Here is a 22,440-nt window from a genome sequence, read left to right on the forward strand (position 1 = left end):
ATTACCAGAGACCGCATTCAGGTGCACACTGAGCCACATCCCCAGCCCTATTTTTATTTTATTTAGAGACAGGGTCTCATTGAGTTGCTTAGCACCTTGTTTTTGCTGAGGCTAGCTTTGAACTCGGTATCCTCCTGCCTCAGCCTCCTGAGACGTTGGGATTACAGGTATGTGCCACTGTGGCTGGCTTCCAGTGTGATTTTTGCAACTACTGCCATCAGACTTCAAGAACCACATTTACTGATTGATATAAGTGTTTTTGATCTTTTCGAAAATTATAAATTCCCAGTTTTATAAAGTTATAAATTGTTAGATACAAAACATGACTTTTTTTGGGGGGAGGAGGTTACTGGGGATTGAAGGGGGGTTGTGCCCTTTACCGCTCAGCTACATCCCCAGCCCGTTTAAAAAATTTTTTATTTTGAGATGGTCTTGCTAAATTGCTGAGGCTGGCCTCAAATCTGTGATCCTCCTGACTCAGCCCACAAAGTTACTGCAATTACAGGCTTGCACTACCATGCCTGGCTACAGGGATTTCTTTTTAGAAATATAGTTTCTCTTTAGCATTTCATTGCATGTAACCCTGCACTTAGGTTGCCCTCCCTAGTTTTGAAGAAGATTAGGATTGCTACTGCGGGAAGTCAAAAAATTAAGAATATTGACATGTGGAATCATATTGTGAATGCACAGCAAGATTTATCAAGAGTTAGGCTTGGCTAACATATTCACCAAGGTTAAAAGCAAGTGGTAGAATTTAAGGTTTGAAGAAAGGAGGTATCACGAAAATGGGAACTTTTCCCACTTTAATTCTTTTTGGTTCCATGAAAAGAAAGAGCATGGGTAAATGTGAGGGTTAGGGTTAGGGATCTCATTTCACTTCTTGCCCTGATGAGCTGAAGAATTCCCCAAATGTATAGACAAATTAAGTGCTCAGAATTCTGGCCAACCAAAATCCTAAAGGCTGGATGGAATTTTAGGCTATAGAGAGAGGGAATTGAGTGATTAAAGAAAATTGGAGGGGGGGGCACTTCCAGACTATTTGCACCATCCTTGCTAGTGTAGAAAACCTGGAATGAAGTATCTCAGGCTAGATACATATCTTCAAAGAAAAAAGACCCATAGAGGAAAACTAAATTCCGTAGTTGTGAGGATCTTTAAGAGTTGGACATCTACATCATTCTTTTTAGCATCGCCCCAAATTTCCAACACCAGATACCACACTAGAGTGCAGAAACAGGGTATTTGGTAATCCTAAGGAAGCATTTCAGGAGATTTTACTATGTGTGGGCCCCAGCACTAAATGTTGCATTTATTAGAAGGTATGCAAATCCTTTTGAGTCATCCTCTCTGCCCCAAGGACCAGAGTTTATAAACCAACAACCAACTAGAGACAAATTAAGTCCAAAGTATTTCTGATTCCATTTTAAAGACAAGACAAAACAAGCTGTCCATTTGGTAAGGACGACTCTGAACTTGGGACAAACAAGAAAAACAACTAATAAGCCCCGTAAGTTAAACGACGCTTCCATAGACCTCTCTGAAAGTCAGATCCAGGCGACGTTCTCACGTGACCTGTTCTAATCACGTCACAGGGACACGTGGTTCTAGATACTTCGTCCCCTCCCCCTCAGGGGTGGATTGTTGACAACGCCGCCGGCAGTCACGTGATCTTACGTCATCCCACCTCCTTTCCCTGAAATCTCTGGCCCCGGATGCGTCCCTCTCCCCATCCCGCCGAACCTAAACTAGTGGCGGGGGAGGGGGAAGACAGTAATGTTTCGATTGCGGTGTCTCTTAGTCCACATTCTTTAGTCTGAGCGCGGAGAACACAACTTCTTATTAAGTTAAGAAGGCCAAAATGGAAACGGTCCTAGTCAAGAGGCTCCCCGAACGGGCCCCCACACGCCCCGCCCCCTTCTCCCCCACTCCTTGCTCTGTGGTACCGGCGGAGGGCGGAGGGATCTGGAGGCGGCGGAGGGAGACGTCATTGCAGGGTTGTTTGTGCAGTCTCGGCGGCGGCGGTGGTGACCCATAGTGATTCGGCCGCTGCGCCGGGGGGTGGGGGGGCTGCGCGGGACTCTTTTCTTTCAGACTGACTGCGGGGCAGCTGGGGAGCATGTCGACCCCGGCCCGGAGGAGGCTCATGCGGGATTTCAAGCGGTAAGGGCCTTCTCCCTCACCGAGATGACCCCCAAAGCTGCGGGTCTGCAGGGCGGGGATCCCGGACATTTTCCCCTTACAACCCTAAAGGGACTACCAGTGGGCCCAGGGGGACCGACGGAAGCCCAGTCGTAGTCTCGGCTCCCACTCCGTCATTCTTGTTGCTCACTCTGGCAGGGTAAAGATATCGATACTACTACCCTTCACCCCCTCCCTAAAAAAAAGTAAAAAGGAGGCGATGAGCTTGCCTAGGGGTCTCTACTGTCCACTTAGATCAGATGCCGGACGTCTCTCCCAAGCGCTCAAACCTTGTCTCCCACCCCTGCACTCTGTAGCGCCCCCTCCCTGCCCCTGAAAGTGAGCTCTTGCAGGCCGCCTGGGCCTCGCCTGCTGCAGTCAGCTTTGTTTCAAGGCCTCTGGTCTCCTCCTCTTTGGAACAGTATTGGGGCGACCCCCATCCCCCCGCGCTCTCTCGGTCTTCAGTTGAGGGTGGGGTATACTGTGAGAGGTCCGGAGGTGATTAACCCAACCCCCGAAACCCGACTCTACTCACGTCCGCTTGAAAGGACCTTGAGAGCTGGCCTGGAGACACGGGCCTCGGGCTGCCAGTGCTTTCTGGAACTCGGCTCTGGCTGGTGAATAAAGCCCTATCTATAGCCTCCCGTCTGGAAAAATACCTTCCTTCATACTGGCGCTAACCTGATACTCCTGGGTCTTCTTTTGTAAAGTAAGGTTTTGTTAGGCGGTGTGGGGGTTAAAGGAGGAAGTAACTTTTTTTTTTCAGTTTACCTTCTGTTTAATATTTACGAGTACAGAAACAAAATGGTTCAGAAATTTAGCGTTAAGGTGTTTTTTTTTTTGTTTTTTTTTTTTTTGCTGGGGACATTAACCCTGGTTGAGATAAATATAAAACTTAGATTTGCCGCTCAGGAAGTAATCTCTTAACTTCGCCATTATTTTGTGTGGCTTTTGGAAGCCATTGTTTTGGGCCTTGGCTAACAGGCATTTAATTCATTAGTGGCTTCTTTTAACCACTTAAGTTTAGGCCTCAAGCCGTAGTTTCCTCCAAAGCTTCTGTTCATCGTAGGTTAATTTACCTGAGGTTAACAAAACAGTACCATTTTTGTGTAGACTAATTGCAAAGTATTTTGCCAGGTGAAAATGGCTATATATATTTATATAATAGGTTTTTTGTTGAGGTCTTTAAATGGTGAAAAAAATCGTCTTGAAATCAATAGGTTTGATTAACTCCCATGACTGAAATTCAGATAAAACTTCCAGTTTATGTCCACATTCTCTTGTTCATTATTGCAATTCTTTGCTTAATTCTGAGTTGACCGCCTGGCACCTCTGGTAGTTTTTCAAGGGTCTTCAGGTTACAAGAATTTGACTGTGACAACTGTTGGAAGCTTTGTCTTGAATCTCCTGGTCTGAGAGGTTGATTTGGCATTAGTGCAGAGCCTTTAAAATAGAGACCCCTGGAATACCTGAAACTTCTGATTACTTTTAAAAGCCATTGTTGTGGGAACTAAAGGAGATGAAGTAAAATTCCTATCTAAAACAGTTTTCTAATTAAATTGAATGTGGTTTTAGTCATTAGGGTATACACAAAGGTTTGCGTGCCTTTTTTTTTTTTTTTTTTTTTTTTTTTGGTAGCAGTTTGCACCAGCAGCTGTGATTAGGACACACAGTTTTTGCATATTGATGGTTCCGTAAAAATATTTTTTGCTATTGAGGTTTTAAATAGTTATTTTTGGTTCAAGGGGACAGTCATACTGTACACATCAATTCTTGAAGAGAAAATAATCTTAATCTTTTTATTTGAAGAGACATGGTTCTTAAGCACTTCAAGTTTACAGATAATTTGAAGAGTTATTTAATAAATGTGTATACTTGGTTGATATAATTCTTATGGTTTGTTCCTGTTCAGCACCATAACAAGGAAATGGATTTAGTTAGTTTGTGTCTCAAAATTACTGGTATAGAGTTAGTAGGTGTTCCGCTTGGCCTCCTTGGTGACCTCAGTGTTCAACTTTGAAAATTATCACCCTGGATTTCTAGATTGCAAGAGGACCCACCTGTGGGTGTCAGTGGTGCACCATCTGAAAACAACATCATGCAGTGGAATGCAGTTATATTTGGGTGAGTTGAAAGATTTACCAAATAAGAGGTGTGTGATGAATCTTTAAGAAAAGTGAATATGTAACAATTATCTAGGAAAGGAGATTGACATATAATCAGGGACCTTAATAAGAGCTGAAACTGCAATATAAATTGGGAAAATTTTTACTTTTTATTCATTTTGAGATACTGAATATTGAGTCCTGGGCCTTAGCACATGCTGGCACTTGCTATTATCACAAGCTACACCCCCAGCCCAAAGAAACATTTTAATGAGGTTGGGCAGGTATATACAATTTTTTTACTCTTTGGTGTTCTTATATTTTATTTTGGTTGGTTTTGTTGTGAAGGGTCTTAATGTGTTACTCAGGCTGCCCTAGAACTCCTGGGCCTTAGCGACTCTCCTGTGTCAGCCTCCCAAGTAGCTGGGACAACAGATGCACACCACTGCACCCAGCTACATTTAGTTTTATAATTCCTTTAGGTGATTGGCAAAAAATACTGTTTGGAACAAAGTAGAATGGAATAATAAAGGAGAAGAAAAAGATTATTTTTTATAAAATGTGCTGTGCAGATGTTTATGATCATTCTGTTGTTGGAGCTTTAAAAAGGCTCAGAACCAAAAATACTGAGAACTTTCACTGTGGCAAGAATTTAATAGGAAAATTTCACAGCCCAGTGTGAAATAACTGAATGAAGCCATTTTATATAAAGTGAACTACTCTCTACCCAGTATATGTTTTATACGTATTGCACATCTGCCTCCCCCCTCTTGGTGCTAGGGACTTAATCCAACACTGAGCTACATCGCAAATCCTTTTTATTTTTTCATTTTGAGACAGGATCTTGCAGAGTCTGAGGCTGGCCTCAAATTTATGTACCACCTTGCTGGGACAGATGATATATTCAACTTTTTTTTTTTTAATTTTGGTATTGGGAATTGAACCCTGGGGCACTTTACTACTGAGCTGTAGCCCCGGCCCTTTTATTTTTAATTTTGAGATAGGGTCTCTCTGAGTTGCCCAGACTGCTTTGAACTTGTGATTCTCTTGTCTCGGCCTCCCGAGTCAGTGGGATTTCAGGTATGTGCCACCACATCTAGCCACATGTTTTTTTTTTTAAATATTTATTCCTAGTTGTAGGTGGACACAATACCCTCATTTTATTTCTATGTGCTGAGGATCAAACCCAGTGCTTCATGCATGCTTACGCCACAACCCAACCCCGAATATGCTTTTTGATTTAAAATTTTCAATGCCTTTTTTCTCCTTAGAAATCTGTTTTTCTTTCACTCTTAAAACTAGGGTTTTCAACTAAAATGCAAAAGAATATTTTTCATAAACAATTATTAGCACAGACTTGGCTATAAGAGTGTACATTTAAGGGCTGGGGATATAGTTCAGTTGGTAGAGTGCTTGTCTCGCATTTACAAGACCCTGGGTTCAATCTCTAGCACCACACAAAAGTACATTTAAAAACTAGTGGGAAAAGAGTGAAATTCATCCTTCTAGAATAAAGTGATTCTATTACATTCAGGCTGTTACTCTGCTTCTTTGAAATTTTGAATGTGTCTTGCAAGTGATAAACTGCACGCTGCTCTCTAAGAAAGATTAAATGTGGATATGGAGGCAAGGAAGAGATCTGAGCATAGGATGGATATGGTGGTGCATGCTCCTATCCCAGTGACTCTGGAGACTGAGTCAAGAGGATCTCAAGTTTGAGACCAGCAGCCTTGGCAACTTAAAGGGCTGAGGGTGTGGCTCAGTAGTAGGGCACCCTGTGTTCAATTCCCAGTACCACCAAAAAAGAAAAAAAAATAATAATGTTCTAGCTCTGAGCATCTGAGCATAAGAATCTGGTGATTTTTGTGATGCCAGCTTTGTTTACCTGAACAAGAGCTATTGTTGATTTAGAAAGCCAAATTTGGCTTGGTGTCGTAATTTCCTTAAAGGTTATTAATTTCCATCTTAAAAGCTATAAAGTGAAAAGATTACTCTTTCTGTTAAGATTACACATTTAGTTGGGCATTGTGGTACACGCCTGTGATCTCAGCCACACAGAAGGTTGAAAAAGAATATTGCAAGTTTGAGGCCAGCTTGGGACACTTACAGAAATCCTTTCTTAAAATATAAAAGGAACTGGGCACAATGCTGCACACCTATAATCCCAGCCATTCAGTAGGCCAAGGTTCGGGTATCACAGGTTCGGGGCCAGCCTGGGCACCTTAACAAGACCCTGTCTCAAAATAAAAAGGACTGGGGAATGTAGCTCAGTTTAGAGCACCTGGGTTCAATCTGTAGTACTCCAAAAAAATAAAAAAAGAATACATAATATTCATAAGCTGATTTGGTTTTGTGCTGAAATCATGGACAAGTTTTGTTTTCATAAAACCACTCTAAAAGGAAAAGTAGAAAGTTTAAATTATTATGCTTCTTTCAATGAAAATCCAAGGCTAAGGTGATATCAAACTCCACCATATCTTTAAAACATCACAAAAAAAATAAAAATGAGCCCCTCTTTCTGTTGGAGTTTTATCTTTTTCATTCTTGAAGATCAGGGAAAAGCAATGTTAAAAAACATCTTTTAACCAGAAATCTTCTTGTTTTCAGACCAGAAGGGACACCCTTTGAAGATGGTAAGTCATTCTTATTGTTTTCTATACTATTAAAAAGGGTACTTTTCTAGTAAGAAATTGTAACACCAATGTATCTACTTGAAGTCACATTCTATTGTTAATAAACCAAGTTAACTGAATAAAGCTACTGTGAAATTATAGTTTACAAGGGACTTTCTTCATATATCAGCTTGTATACCTACCTCCATTGCCAGTTCCTTCTGCTACTTTGTTATCTGCCTGTAGAACTGAAAGCATAAGTGGCATAGTCTATGTTGCGAACAGTTTATTTTAGGTGATCTTGTAGCATGATAAAGAGGTCCCTGAGGGAAATTATGTTTTGTTTTATTTTGCTATCTAATATTTATAGCTGGTTGAGCTGAAATTTTTCATCTCAAATTGGATTTTTTCACCATGAGCCAGGAAAATGGAAAACCAGTTCTAATATGTGTATATACTTGAGTTTATCAAATTGATTTTAACCAGACACGATTTTCACTAATTATAGCATGCCATTTTAAATATATTTATTAATTCATAATTAATCCATCAAGGGTATTTGTACAGGAATACTGACCGCAAAACTATTTGTAAGGAGATAACCTCAATGCCTGGTAGGGGAAATGGTTAAGCAAATGATGATGTATATGGACTCTGGAAGTTATGTACCAGTTAAAGAATAAGGTAGATCTGGACATATGTCTGAGTAGGCAAAAAAAGTTGCAGAATATGTTGTAACATCCCATTTTTACTAAACACATGTGTCTTAGAACATATGAACCACACTATTGTTAGCAATTATTTCTAGGTAAGGTAAAGAATTAAAGGAGGTACTTAAATGTCTTAGGTGGGCACAGTGGCACACGCCTATAATCCCAGTGACTCAAGAGACTGAGGCAGGAGGATTTCAAGTTTGAAGCCAGCCTGGGCAATTTAGCAGGACCCTGTCTCAAAACTTAAAAAATAAAAAGGGCTTGGATGTCACTCAGTGCAACTATTTTCAGTCCCAGTATTAAATAAAATAAAATGATGAAACTGCCGAAGTTATTAGTATTAAATTCTCACCAGTGTATTCTTTGTGGGCTAGGCATGGCATTGGACACATGTAATCCCAGTAATTTGGGAGACTGAGGAGGATCACAAGTTTGAGGCCAGCCCTCAAAATAAAAAAATCAAAAGGACTGGGGATGTGGCTGAGTGGTTAAGTGTGGCTCCTGGGTTCAATCCCTGGTGCTTTAAAAAAATTCTGTGTGATGAAGTAAGAATTATGAATAAAGCACTTTCTCTACATACCAAACTATTGTGTTTGTCTGGAAGACAAACACTTCTGCAGTCGAGTTGCAACTTGAGCTACTGGTTTGTTTTTGGTTTTGTTTTTTCATGGAACATTTTTTACTTGAATGACTGACAGGGCTGCTGATATAGCTTATTGGTAGAGCACTTGTCTAGCAGGCATGAGACCCTGCTTTTGATCATCAACACCAGAAAATAACTGACAAGACTGTGGTTATTCAAGTTTCAATATATGGCATATGTATTCTCAAAAGTGCCCTAAGTAGGTTGATAGGTTAAGGAAAGCAATTGAAGATATGTGTTACTGATAGTAAAATGATGGTTTCCAAATGTTTAAAGACTTTTATGATGAGAATAATAGGTGATTATTAAGTAATGTGATTTTTTTGAATAGTTTATAAACTGGATGATCCATATAACTTGAATGGATCAGTATTTTCCAGTTGTTGTGATTTTTATAGAATTGTGGATTGGTAAAAGATTTATGCATCTGGGTCCGGGTATTGTGTCTGGGGTTGTACCTCAATGGTAGAATACATGCTTGGCATGCACAAGGCCTCAGATTCAATTGCCACTAACAGCAAATAAGTAAAATTTGTGCAGATTACAACATATTTTAATGTTACTGAGTAAGAAAAGTTTGCTGAATTAGGCTTTCAGTTTGTACTTTACAAGAAATTTTTTTAATCACCATTTCTTTTGTGTAATATCAAAAAAGAATACAGTTATCTATAAAAGTCATGAAAGTAATCCTTTTTTGCTCACATATTTGTGTGAGAAAGGATTTTCTTCATGTACTATACTTCAACCAAAACAACATATTGTAACAGATTGAGTACAGAAGCAGATAAGGAAGTCCAACTGTCTTCTGTGAAGCCAATCATTAAAGAGGATTGTAAAAATAATAAAATAGTGCTATGCTTCTCATTAACGTTTTGTTAAATACACTACCTGGGTTGCTGTGTGGTGGCTTTACAGTTTAATTAGTTAGTAGATGTTTGAAGATTTTCCAAGTTGTGATTTTTTTTCTGTATATTCATTTTTTAGATGTAGTTGGACACAATTCCTTTATTTTATTTATTTATTTTTATGTGGTGCTGAGGAACGGACTAGGGCCTTGCACTTGCTAGGCAAGTGCTCTACTCTTGAGCCACAGCCCCAACCCTAAGTTGTGATTTTTAATACAACAAATATCAATAGGTATAATCAGTGATTTGGTGGAAGCAGCCTGTACTAATTGATGAGAGCTAATTATTTAAATTTCAGAAAGTTTTTCAAGCTGGTTACTAAAGAGCATTTATTTTAAAGTTGGATTACATCTGAAAGCTGGGCACAGTGACACATGCCTGTAATCCCAATGGCTTGGGAGGTCGAGGCAGGAAGATTTCGAGTTCAAAGCCAGCCTAAGCAAAAGCAAGGTGTTAAGCAATTCATTGAGACCCTTTCTTTAAATAAAATACAAATAGGGCTGGGGATGTGGCTCAGTGGTTGAGTGCCTGAGTTCAATCCTCGGTACCTACCCCCACCCCAAATTACATTTAAAAGCAAAGATTTTAGAAAGTGATAATACTCAAACCTCATCTTTCTTAATGTTTTATTGGTGAATTATAATTATATCTATAATTATGGCTAGGGCCCATTGTGACATGTTTGTGTATGCATATAACATAATTTGGTCAATTTCATTCCCCCATAACTTCCTCTTCCTGCGCTCCTCCTTCCTTCTCCTCCCCTTTTTTAGCTTTTTTCTCTATCTTCCACATATCAAACCTCATCACTTTTTAATTATTTTTCTCTGTGGTGAGATAACTACAAAATGGTAACTTTTTGCATACTTCTTCCTGTTTCATGTCCACTTCTTGGCAGTGGTGGGACTAAGAGTATTAAGTGGTTCTGAGATCAGAAAGTTAAATATAGCTGTTTTATATTTGCCTGAAATTTTAAATTGTACAGCTATATAATTAAAATGTTATCTTTTACATATAACTCAGTATAACATGTACTTACTAGCATATGCGAAATACCTCTGTTACATTAATATGTATACAAATATGAAATAATTACATTTAATGCTTGTATATTTGGCCTCCTTGATCCAAAATTTTCAGACAACAATGTAAAAAGGTAGAGATTATATTCTAAATGTATGACCAGTGGAGGTACAATATATTTTACTAAAAATGAACCTCTAACTTTGGACATTAGAGCGAGGAACTTAGAATTTAGCATTAGAAAAGCGTGTTATTTTAATTGCATTGGTGGAATAAGGAAAGACTTGCAGAAACAACTGCAATGATTTAAAGTTTTGTTTACGTCATTAATAAGTTTAGCTTACTGAGTATGTCTAATGAGCTGTAGTTAGAGGGCTTCTTTGGCCTTTACACATGTTCCTCTAAATGAAAGGACTCTAGATAAAAAGCACAAAAGAAGTCTAGAAAGGCAAACACAAAACCATTGATAGTGGCTATTTCTTAGAACTAGAGTTGAAGGTCCTTTATGTACTCTGAATGTGTTGACTTTGTAACAAATGGATAATTTTTTTAAATGCCTGTCTCTGTTCACCATTAAATACTGATTTAGACTGACCAAAATACCTACAGTAGGCATTTACACAAAAGCTTAATGGTTCTTGGTATATTCAAATGAAGGGATTGGTATTGTGGAAAGAACTTTTCATACTAGCGCCCATACCTAATGTGGGTCTTTTGCCATGTGGTAGTCAGCCGCTCTCAGAATCTTTGATCTTCCCCTTCTAAGCTATGATAAACTATATGTAGTTCTTCAAGTACATTTTAAATCTTGGTAGCTAGGAACCAGTTGTCTTTAAAAAAAAAAAAAAATTATACATATCTGCCAATAGCATTGGGAATAAACATAAAGTGCTTATTCCCCGAGTGCTTGCCAATGTTGCATGTTACCAGTCTAACATAAATAGAGGTACGTTAGTATTTTTTGTATGCTGTGCCAGAGTTCACATAGAAAATTTTTGTGTGGTTGTGCAAACGCCAGTATGGGTTTGAGAATTAATAAACTTAAAAGTTGTGTTTCTCTTTAATTATTTTGGTTTGTTTTCTATCTAGGTACTTTTAAACTAGTAATAGAATTTTCTGAAGAATATCCAAATAAACCACCAACTGTTAGGTTTTTATCCAAAATGTTTCATCCAAATGGTAAGTAGCCATTTATTACACTTCACAAATGATTGGGGTAGGAGCTTCTTTTCCTCCTTTTAGGTCTTGTCCCTTACTTCTCTCAATTAGGGCCTACTGGTAGATGTCCATCTTAGCTACATTGTTGTAGCTGGATTCTATCAAGCTTCCAAATTTGAGGTATTTTTTTTCTTTGTTGTCTTTTTTGTTTGTGGTACTGAGGATAATCCAGTGTCCAGGGGTACTCTACCACTGAGTCACATCCCAAACCTCTTTTTATTTTGAGACAGGGTCTTACTAAGTTGCCTGGGCAGACTGTGAGCTTTCAATACTCCTGCCTCAGCCTCCTTTGTGACTGGGATTACAGGCATGTACCACCACACCTGGAAAAAATTTTTTTGTTTTAATAACTTCTGGGGGTGGGGTACTAGAGATTTAACCCAGAGGTACTTTAACGCTGAGCTACATCCCCAGGCCTTTTTATTTTTGAGACAGGGTCTCATTAAATTGCTTAGGGCTTCACTAACTTGCTGAGACTGGCCTCAAACTTGCAGTCCTCCTACCTCAGCCTCTCCAGTTGCTGGGATTACAGGCATGCTTCACTGCACCTGGCTTGTTTTAATAACTTTTGAAAGAAAAGTAATAGGTATTTGTAGAACTGTGAACAATACCAAACTTTTTCATCTAAAATCTAGCTTTTAAAAAATACAAACTTGAACTGGGCCCAGGGGTTCGTGCAGTAATCCCAGGGGTTTGTGAAGCTGAGTCAGGAGGATTATAAATTCTATGTCAGCCTTAACAATTTAGTGAGACCTCGTCTCAAAATAAAATAAAAAATTTTCCCAAAACAGAAAATAAAAATCAACTCAGTGAGACCCTCTCAAAATAAAAGGGCTGGGGATATGGCTCAGTGGTAAAGCACCCATGAGTTCAAATCCTTACTCCAAAGAAAGAAATTAAGTTCTATCCCAAGATATTTCTACATCTATATCTATCTATCTATACACACACACACACACACACACACACACATATTACAAAATCTGAAACAATGCCTCAAGCATTTCAAATTTAGGGATACTCAGTTTGTACAGCATTTGGCATTTTGAAGCTATAAAGTTGAAGTTGCTTTTTCCTTCTAGTTTGCCTTTCTTTTTTGCCAAGATACACTTGATTTTTATTTTCTGTTTTGGGAAAATTTTTAAGTCATTTATCATTTATTCCACTGTGTTTTTATTTGGCTTAAAGTTGGTATTGAATCAACCCAAACAAATCAAAGGCCTTTAAATAAAACTGGAAAAGGCTAGAATTGGGGGTTGGGGGGCGATATGTGAATGGAGAATTATCAACTTAAGCAAGTTTTGGGTAAAACAATGTATTTGGTGTTCTCATCCCTACATATTCATAGGATGGTTTCACTTTTTAAAAAACATTTATTGAAATATAACGTACATGGCTGGGTGGTGTGTAGCTTGGTGGTAGAGCACTTGCCTACATGTGCAAGGCCCTGAGTTCAGTCCACAGCACCCTACCCTACAGCACCAAAAAAGAAAGAAATATAATTTACACACCCATGCCATTCACTCATTTAAACTATATATACCGTATGGTGGGTTTTAGTATAATCACAGAGTTATGCCATCATTGCCATGGTCATTTTGTTTTCTTTTTTCTAGACCTGACATGAAGACATTGCATAAGCATTTTATCCGTTCATCAATTGATGGATGCTTGGGTTCTAACTGACTTCTGGATTACTTCTCAAAAATAGTTACTAGTTCAAAACTTTAAAATCATCTTGTAGTTTTTTTTTGTTTGGTTTGGTTTTTTGGGTTTTTTTGCTTTGAAGTTGCTGAGTTTGATGCTTCTGTGGTAAACAGCAAGCAGTTGACTGTGTTGTTTTGAAGCTGAGAGAGGGAGATCTCGGCCAAAGCTAACATTTGGGAGCACTTGAGCACTTGGACAGTAACTAAGGCCAAGGAGTGGTTAGCATCATCTAGTTATATTTCAGTAATGGTTAGGAAGGAAGACAGCCTAGGTTAGTGCTCTGAAAAATGGCAGTATTAAGTGTGGTCTTCAAAAAAATTTATCCTCCAAGTACATAGTCTCCCAAGTAGGTAAAAATTTGTGTTCATCACTTGTATTTTCATATAATTGATTCTAGAGGGAAGAAAAGCATCCAAAATGTTTAAGACATGTAATCAGGTTCATCACTTGCATTTTTGTATCATCACAAGCATGTACTTGTTCTAAAAATAAATCATAAAGACAAGAAAATATGATTATTCATGATTTAATTTACAGATACCTGCTGCTTGTATTTTGACATGTAATCTTATAAATGTTTTATATCTTCCTACATAGTAAACAGAGTAGATATGTCTTTTTTTAAATTAACTGGGCCAAGTATCCTGTTTGTGGTAAGGACTTCTCTTAACAGATAGGCAAAGTTAACATATAACTAATTTTAGTGTTGTCTTTGCAGTTTATGCTGATGGCAGCATATGTTTAGATATCCTTCAGAATCGATGGAGTCCAACATATGATGTATCTTCTATCTTAACATCAATTCAGGTAAGAGTGTGTTACAATATATCATTTTTCAGTGTACTGTGGGATACAGTCAGCTCCTTTAGGACAGGTGAACAAACTTACCTACCAGCACCTGGTAACTAATGGCAGAGCTCAAGTAGAAGCCCATGATTTTCACCTGACTGCTCTGCTCTTTGTTTTTGTTTTTAGAATTGAACCCAGGGGTGCTATTACATGTCAGTTTAATCCAGGTGAGCTGCCTTCCCGGCCCTTTTATTGTTTGAGATGAGGTCTAAGTTGCACAGGTTGGCCTTGAAATTGTGATCCTCCTGCCTCAGCCTCCCAAATAGCTGGGATTAAAGGTGTGCTCCTATGTACCTGGCTTACTTTTTTTATTCGTTAACCATATGAAATCCAGCCCACAATCCATTTCTTTTCTTTTTAATTTGTTGAAGTTCTTTACACAGTTTATAATTTGTTGAAGTTCCTTATGTTTTCCATGAGTTACTTATTAGTTTGTGTTTTTAGAACTTTCACAATCCATTTCTTAATGTGTTCTCATAGGTCAAACTTACTCTTATGTAGCACAGCAGAGATTGTGAAGAAAATCTTGGAGAGAAATATAAAGATAACTGTTTAGAAAACCCTAAGAACCTTAAGAAAAAGTGCAGAGAAACATTGAGTATATTGTGCAAGAAATTCTAATAAAATTAAAAATCAACTAGATGCTGTGGCATACCTGTAATCCCAGTGACTTGGGAGGCTGAGGCAGGAGGATCACAAGTTTGAGGCCAACTTCAACTTAGTGAAGTTCTAAGCAACTTAACAAGACCCTGTCTCGAAATAAAAAATAATAGTAAAAAGGAGCTGGGATGTAGTTCAGTGGTAAAGCACTTCTGGATTCAATCCCCAGTTTTAAAAAAATAATAATAATTAAAAATGAGGGGCTGGGGGTGTGGCTCAAGCAGTAGCGCCGCTTGCCTGGCATGCTTGCTGCCCGGGTTCGATCCTCAGCACCACATACAAATAAAGATGTGTCTGCCGAAAACTAAAAAATAAGTATTAAAAAAATAATAAAATTTTAAAAATTAATAAATAAAACTGAGTGTAACCATTTGCCAGAGCAATCTGGCCGAGTTCAGAGTTGACCTTGAAAAGCAGTTTTTGAGAGGAGCAAAAATAACATTTTGGTTTGTGACCTTTATAAAACTTTTTCTATATCACTTTAACTTAATTCTAGTCATATCATCTATTTTGTTCTCTTACTGCTAAATGTATATGTTTTGTTTATCAAAAGAATAAAGATACACCCCCTTAGCCGGGTAAGGTGGCAAATGCCTATAATCCCAGTAACTCAGTAGGCTGAGAAAGAAGGATTACAAGTTCTAGACCAGTTTCAGCAATTTAGTAAGACTCAGTTTCAAAATTTAAAAAATAAAAAGGGCTGGGGATGAATGGGGTTTAGATCTAGGGATGTAACAGTGATAGAAGTAATTGCCTAACCTGTGAGGCCCTGGTTTAATCCCCAGCACTACTAACATAGTTTTATCTTTTGGGACCAGGGATTGAATCCAGAGGCACTTAACCACTGAGCCAGACCCCCAAGCCCTTATTTTAAGACAGGTTCTCGCTTAGTTGCCTAGGGCCTTGCTAAGTTGCTGAGGGTGGCCTCAAACTTGTGATCCTCCTGCCTCAGCCTCTTTAGTCATTGGGACTACAGGCATGCACCACTGTGTCTGGAAAATTTAACTTTTGAAAATATTGTTTACTAAAGCATTTATAAGTATCATATCTTAACCAAATTAAGCTGCCTATTTCTTGGCTAATGAAAATCTAAATATACTAAAGAATATTTTTTTTTCTGATTTCCTTGAAATTAATGGTCTGAAGGCAATTTAGAATTGTGTTTTAGAAGCCTAAGTTCTTTTAATATTTTTTTAGTTGTAGATGGACACAATATCTTTATTTTATTTATTTTTATAATTTTCATATATTCCATATTTAAACCTTGTTAGTTGAAAGAATGACAGTGCAAATCTATTTTTTCTTCTTTTTCTTTCCAGTCTCTGCTGGATGAACCGAATCCAAATAGTCCAGCTAATAGCCAGGCAGCACAGCTTTATCAGGAAAACAAACGAGAATATGAAAAAAGAGTTTCGGCCATTGTTGAACAAAGCTGGAATGATTCATAATAGACAACTGGTCTGTTAATCTTTTTCATCATTGTTGTGTATAATTTACCTCCCAGTAGAAAGGCTAACAAATTTTAAGTGCCACAGGTTTTAAGGATTCTGCAGAAAAAAAGTAAAAATTCCTTCAGTTTAGAACCTACAAAAGCTTGTGTATCTTGATTAATGTACTTTTTATTGCATGGTGTGAACTAAGTTATTGCTGCATAAATTTGTAATATATCCTGTTTGTATTTTTTTCCAAGTGTATAATGTTGGTGTGGAGTTTTCATGACAGAATATACACATTTTGTAAATCTGTACTTTTTTCAAATATTGAATGCCTTATTTTTGAATTCTTTAGATTTTTAAATTGGAGAAAAGCACTTAAAAGTTTTTTATATATGAATATTACATGTAAAGCTGTTAAAATACATAACTTCAGTGCAAGAGACTTTGTCACTTATTTCCTTATCTGTGTAGGAGGGGTTAATAAGTCTCTAGCTTTCCATCAATTGATAGTTTCATTTCCAATTTCAAAAGAATATTTCTATTTTATCAAGAAACTCTTCAAATTTGATTCTAAATACCAATTATAATCTCCAACTTTATTTTGAATGTACCTATATTAGTTCCAGTTGAGTAATTTTTAGATATAACTGGTTTGATTGTGTCCAACTCTGTATTTAGGCCACTTGTTACAGTTTCTTGCATTACTTAATGTTAAACTGTATACCTTCTGTGATTTCACAATTGGTCCTCTACCATGAGCAGAGAACTGATGCAGCTTTTTCTGCTACTTGGTAGCACTTCAAAAGGTTTTTGACTAATGAAGAAAGTAAAACCATAAGCATTAGCATTTACCAAAAATTCATGTCCCAGTATTAGCAATGAATTGGTTGCATTGGTTTGAGAAAGACAGATATTTGGAAGGAATCTTGGTGTAATTTAAATATTTGAAAACTACCTTTTAATGCAATTGCCTATCTGTTTATTCTGGGAAATGTTTAACACCAGGGCCTGCTGAGTTGCTTTCTCTTGTGGAGACTTTTTTCCTTTAAAATCTCCTCTAAGTTGTATAAAAGTTGTACTGCATCTTAGTTTACTGGATAAATTTAAAACACAGTATTGTAGAAAGCTAATTCAAAGCTATCCTATGCCTTCAAATAGTATAGAAAATGGAAAATATACAAGTAAATTCTGTTGAACCACCTGTGTAGTCTCTCTAGTAGTTAAAACAGCTATTTCAGTGACCCCAAAGTTTTTTGTCATGTCCATACCAGTTTCATAGAAATAACCAATAGCGACTTCTCTATTGGAAGATTGGGTTACAGGATAGCAGTATCTGCAGCCTCTATTCGTTAAGCAAAGTTTAACACTGGAATGGATAAGTGCTGATGTTTTCCTTTAAAAGTTATTGGCAAATTTGGGAGTAAGTGTATGGTCTTAGAGAACTTTGGTACAAATGGGAATTCACTCACTGGAATCATGGCCAAAAATAAGAGATGCTTTATTTAAAGGTACCCTATGGTCTTTATTAATTGTGTAATGCTTCTGTAGTTTAGCTGTAAAACAAATTATAGACCTTTACTCCAGTGATTCCCAATTAAATGTTACTGAATATTGCTTCAGTACCTATTTTTATCCTTAACCTGTTTTTCTTTGCCCAAGTTAAAACTGGAACATTTCAAGTACTTAGAGAGAATTACTTTTTGCAGGGAGGACAGTGAGTTGTGACTGCTAAATTCAACACATACATGAATCTCATGCCTAATTCGCATAACTTGGAGAAAACCCTGAGGAGGGTTCCATCTCTTAGTAATTCCTGGATTTTTTCCTTTCAGCCTTAGAACAGATTCCTATCTATTTCTTTGATTAAGTACCAGGTATGAACCTTCAATTTGTAAAGTTCTGTTATACAGAAAGTGTTTACTTTTAAAGTCTTATGTAAATTTCATAAATGTTTGGTATCCAAGGATCTAGAACTATTTAGTTACAAAATTATATTGTTGGGTTAAGGTTTAAATGCATTTGTGATGCAATTCCTTGATAACAAATACTTCTAGCAGAGAACAATCTGCAAAGCACTATTGGAAGCACTTTAACATTATTTCAAACTCAAGGTAATTATAGGGTGGGTACTATTATATTACAGATGAGAAAACTAGGTAAGAGTTGCGATGACATGGGCTGGGGATATAGCTCAGTGGGTGGAGTCCTTGCCTTGTACATGAAAGGTACAAGGCCCTAGGTTCAATCCCCAGCACCAAAAAAAAAAAAAAAAAAAAAAAGCAATGACATGACTTGTTCAGAGTCAACCAGCTAGTAAGTGATAGAGCTGGGATTTAAACCTAGTCTAATCTTATAACCAGTAATTGTATGATCCCTGAAGGGTATTAAGGGAATCAAGTTTACTTTTGGATGTTCCATTGGACATAGATATTCATTCCAATTTGTGGAAATATTTCAGTTAGAGGTATACCCAGGCTTGTATCTATCCAAAAAAGAGGTCTTCTTGACTGCCATTTTTCACTTTTTTTTTCTTCTTCAATGTAAATAAGTACAGTGTGGATATAGGGACACACTCCTGTCTCTGATATAAAGAACTGTGATGTATCAATAAACCACATTTCCCCCCCCCCTTCCTGGAAATATCCTTGAGTCTATAGGATACATCTCAAACCCAATTTCCACTCCCAACAAAATCATTCCATTGATATGAATATCTTGGGGCTGGAGATGTGGCTCAATTGGTAGAGTGCTTACCTCATATGCACAAGACCCTGGGTTCAATCCTCAGCATATATATATATATATATATATATATATATATATATATATATAGCTATTACAGGTACTGTATACTCTTTCTGTACTTCGTGAATAGTACCTGCCTACTTGTTTATTCATTTAGTATGTTTTTTGTGCATGTGTTGCTGAGGTTCAATCCCAGGAATTCACACGTACTTAACAAGTGTTCACCAATGAGCTGCCTGCTCCCCCAGCCCCGCTTAGTCCTTTGGAATTTTTTGTTTGTGTTTTTGTTGAATCCAGAGCTTTGCACATGCTAGGCAAGCACTCTGCCATTGAGCTACATCCTCTGTCCTTTCATTTTCAGACAAGTTCTCACCAAGTTACCCAATCTGGCCTTGAATTTGTGATCCTCTTGCTTCAGCACCCTAGCAGCTGGTGCACACTACCGCATGTGGTTCCCATTCTTTAAGTTTTGTGACAGGGTCTCACTAAGATACCCAGGCTGTCCTCAAATTTGAGATCCTCCTGCCTCATCCTCCCTAGTAGCTTAGGTTACAGGTATAGGCCACCACACCCACCTGACTTTCTTTTCTCTATGCTTTGAACAAAAACAGAGATGAGCATGTGTGCCCACTCTTTCAATAAATTTTCTTTAAAATAATTTTGTCAGGACTTTCTTGAGGCTTTAACATTTCCTCTGTTCATAGATGGATGAGGGATCTTTATCAGTGACTTCTGGATTAAGATGTTTGGGAAGAGAACCTAAAACAAATATTGTGCTCTCCTGAGAGAAAGTAGATAACCATTTGCCTGATTAGTGTATGTCTCTATGTAGAGGTGGTCATAAGTAGAATGTTTTCAGGGCTGGGAGATGTACAGAGCTCAGTGGTAGAGCTTTTTTTTTTTTTTTTTTTTTTTTTTTTTAGCTTGTAGGAGGCCTTGGGTTCAGTTTCAAGCAGCACCACATAAACAATATTTTTTTTTTAAAGATGCTTAATGTAGTCTTTAGGGAAATTTGGCTGATCTCAGATAAATCTTACCTGGAAGACTGATCAATAAAGTGCCACTGGGTTAGAAACTGATGTAAAGGGGACTAGACTGTCTCTGAATTGTGAACCCTTTAGTCATTCTTCCTGGAATGCAGGGAAGTTTCTCTACTGTGTCTTGAAAGCTGCCAGAATGAAAACATAAGAGCACTTAAAGCAGACCTCTTAAGAGCAAAGGGTTGGTTATGGCTGTTTCCTCTCTAAAGCCCCAAGGATAACGTAGCCCTCTTCTCTTCCCCCTTTACAAACAACATTTTCTGCCAAGAATACCACAGCCCACCAGCTGAACTGGACCAGCAGCACTCCGGAAGAAGAGAACATCCAACACAGAGAGGCTTGCAGCTCTGGCTGGCCCCTATATAAAGTCATCTTAGAAAACCCGAGTTGGAAATTTTTATGGTTTGGGGTTGGTGCTAGTACAAAGAAAACAAGGAACAGGAAGCTGCTTACCTATTACCTTATTCCAAATCTGAAGGATACTTTGCCCTTCCCATATGAAAAGATGCTTTGGCTTGGCCTGATAACTGTACTGGGCAATGAATAGGGAGGACCCTAGGGACTAGCCCATGTCACCAACTTTAACCACATGCTTGAAATATCACCTCCAAAGAAAAGCTAAATTATAAGCCTTGCTATGTTGCAGTGGCCTTTGGGTATGGGACTGTTCCCACGTGAAAACAAAGCTGTGGTTTCAGGTAGAGACTTACTGGGACACAAAATAGATGGATGCCTTTAGAATAGGGACAATGCCAGGGATGGATACAAAGGATCTTTACCAGCCAGCAAGAAAAGGGGCAGCACTGAGGCCTGACAGTTGCACCTGGCTTTGATTAGCACTTAAACCACTGGCTTTTTGACAGAGGCTGGTGGTTCTATACAGTGCAGCTTGAGGCCACAATGAGCATGAGGAATCAGATTTTAAGAGAATCCATAATATTACTGGTGGTGCACACCATAATCCCAGCAGAAGGATCACAAGTTTGAAGCCAGCCTGAGCTATTTAGGGAGACTATATCAAAATAAAAAGGGCAGGGATTATAGCCAAGTGCTAGAGCACCTGCCTAGAATGCAGGAGACTCCGAGTTCTATCCCCAGTATCTTAAGGGAAAAAAAAAAAAATACCAAAGGAACATTGGGAACTGCTTTCCTCATAGCCCATCTGCATGCACAGGCCTGGACTGCAGGCCTAAAGGATAGCAAAGGATCTTCAGGGTCCAAGCTCTGAGCCTTCTAGGGACACTTCTTAACATAGCAGATGTGCTTTTTGTTACAAAAATAGGAACAATCATGAAAGATAATTTGGTAAACACAAAATGGTAGGAGACATGAGTCATCTTACAACCTGAGATGTTGCAAACAGCTGGTTTAAGGCGAAACTATTGTAGCCAGGATGATGAGTCATAGTTGGTTTTACATGAAAAAAATAGAAGAGCTCCTGTCACATAGCCATCATTGGAACATGGGCCATCTTTGCAGTGAAAGGAACACACCCACAGGTGGCACAGGCCCCAGATCCATAAGTATAGGGATCCTAAGATACATAATGTCTGGGAGTGGAATCTGCAGTGGCCACTTACAAGCTTTGGCAAGATTTGCCATCTGGTGACCCTTTTCCACCGGTGGTTTTGCTTCTGTCCCCTCCCCAGAGCAGGCTGGTATTTATTACTACATTGCTAATGGCCTACTCCTATTCATCAACTAGCCATGGTCACTTAGTATCTAATGGGTGTCAAGTTGCATGTTTTGCCCTGCTCAACAACTGAAACTGAAAAGATCCACCTTTTGCATCTCTGGAGACAGAACTTGGTTGAGTAGGAGATTGTAGGCACTTGGGTTTTCTTTTGTGTAAATCTGAGTTAGGAAATTTTCCTATCCTCACAGCGTGGCCTCAGAGAGAACCCAGGGCAGGAATGAGGCAGTCAGAGCCCATAAAGTGCCAAGCATTTTTGAGTTTTTCCACTGAAGTTTCCAAATAAAACTGGAGGCTCCCCACTTTACAGATTCTTATACTGAAATAAAGTAACTCAACAGGAAGAATGTATCTCCCAGCACACACCTACTGTGGATAGGTCAGCATTCTTAGAACATGGCCAAAGGGAAAGGAAAACAACAGCTTTAGGAGGATGAGGGGTTTTTTTTTGTTTTTTTTTTAAGAGAGAGTGAGAGAGGGGAGAGAGAGAGAATTTTTAATATTTATTTTTTAGTTCTCGGCGGACACAACATCTTTGTTGGTATGTGGTGCTGAGGATGGAACCCGAACCCGGGCCGCACGCATGCGAGGCGAGCGCGCTACCGCTTGAGCCACATCCCCAGCCCCAGGATGAGATTTTTTGATGCCAGCTTCCATAGGGATGCAAGAGCTTTAGTCACCAGGCCCACAGAGCTCAAGGTTGATGCCTTTACTGCCAATTGTCCCTTCATTAAACCAGGGGAGGGCCAAGAAGAGCAGGACCCTAAGTGACATTTGCCAGGGAAAATGAGGTTGGAGTGCCATATTTAAGAATAATTTTTTGACTGACTAGCCTACAAGGCTGGGAAAGTAGAATGGAGGCTGGGACCAGCTGGGCTGTATTCTGAAGAGGCATACATGTCTTAACACTGTC

The 22,440-nt window shown here is 38.5% G+C and overlaps 1 protein-coding gene across 2 annotated transcripts; it reads left to right on the forward strand.

Annotated features, from left to right (window-relative positions):
• Positions 1-1,999: 1,999 nt before the first annotated feature.
• Positions 2,000-17,671, forward strand: UBE2B (ubiquitin conjugating enzyme E2 B). 2 transcript variants are annotated; one of them, XM_081303469.1, is made up of 6 exons: positions 2,003-2,160; positions 4,222-4,302; positions 6,891-6,916; positions 11,269-11,358; positions 13,823-13,911; positions 15,933-17,250. In XM_081303469.1, exons 1-6 carry the CDS (start codon positions 2,117-2,119, stop codon positions 16,059-16,061), a joined length of 459 nt encoding a protein of 152 aa, XP_081159595.1. In that variant the 5' UTR covers positions 2,003-2,116; the 3' UTR covers positions 16,062-17,250. The 2 variants fall into 2 exon arrangements, with proteins under 2 accessions (XP_081159596.1, XP_081159595.1); XM_081303470.1 differs by lacking the exon at positions 11,269-11,358 and having other exon boundaries at positions 2,000-2,160; positions 15,933-17,671.
• The last annotated feature ends 4,769 nt before the right edge of the window (positions 17,672-22,440 follow it).

The sequence above is a fragment of the Spermophilus citellus genome, assembly GCF_964194105.1.
Source record: "Spermophilus citellus genome assembly, chromosome: 1".
Classification (NCBI taxonomy): domain Eukaryota; kingdom Metazoa; phylum Chordata; class Mammalia; order Rodentia; family Sciuridae; genus Spermophilus; species Spermophilus citellus.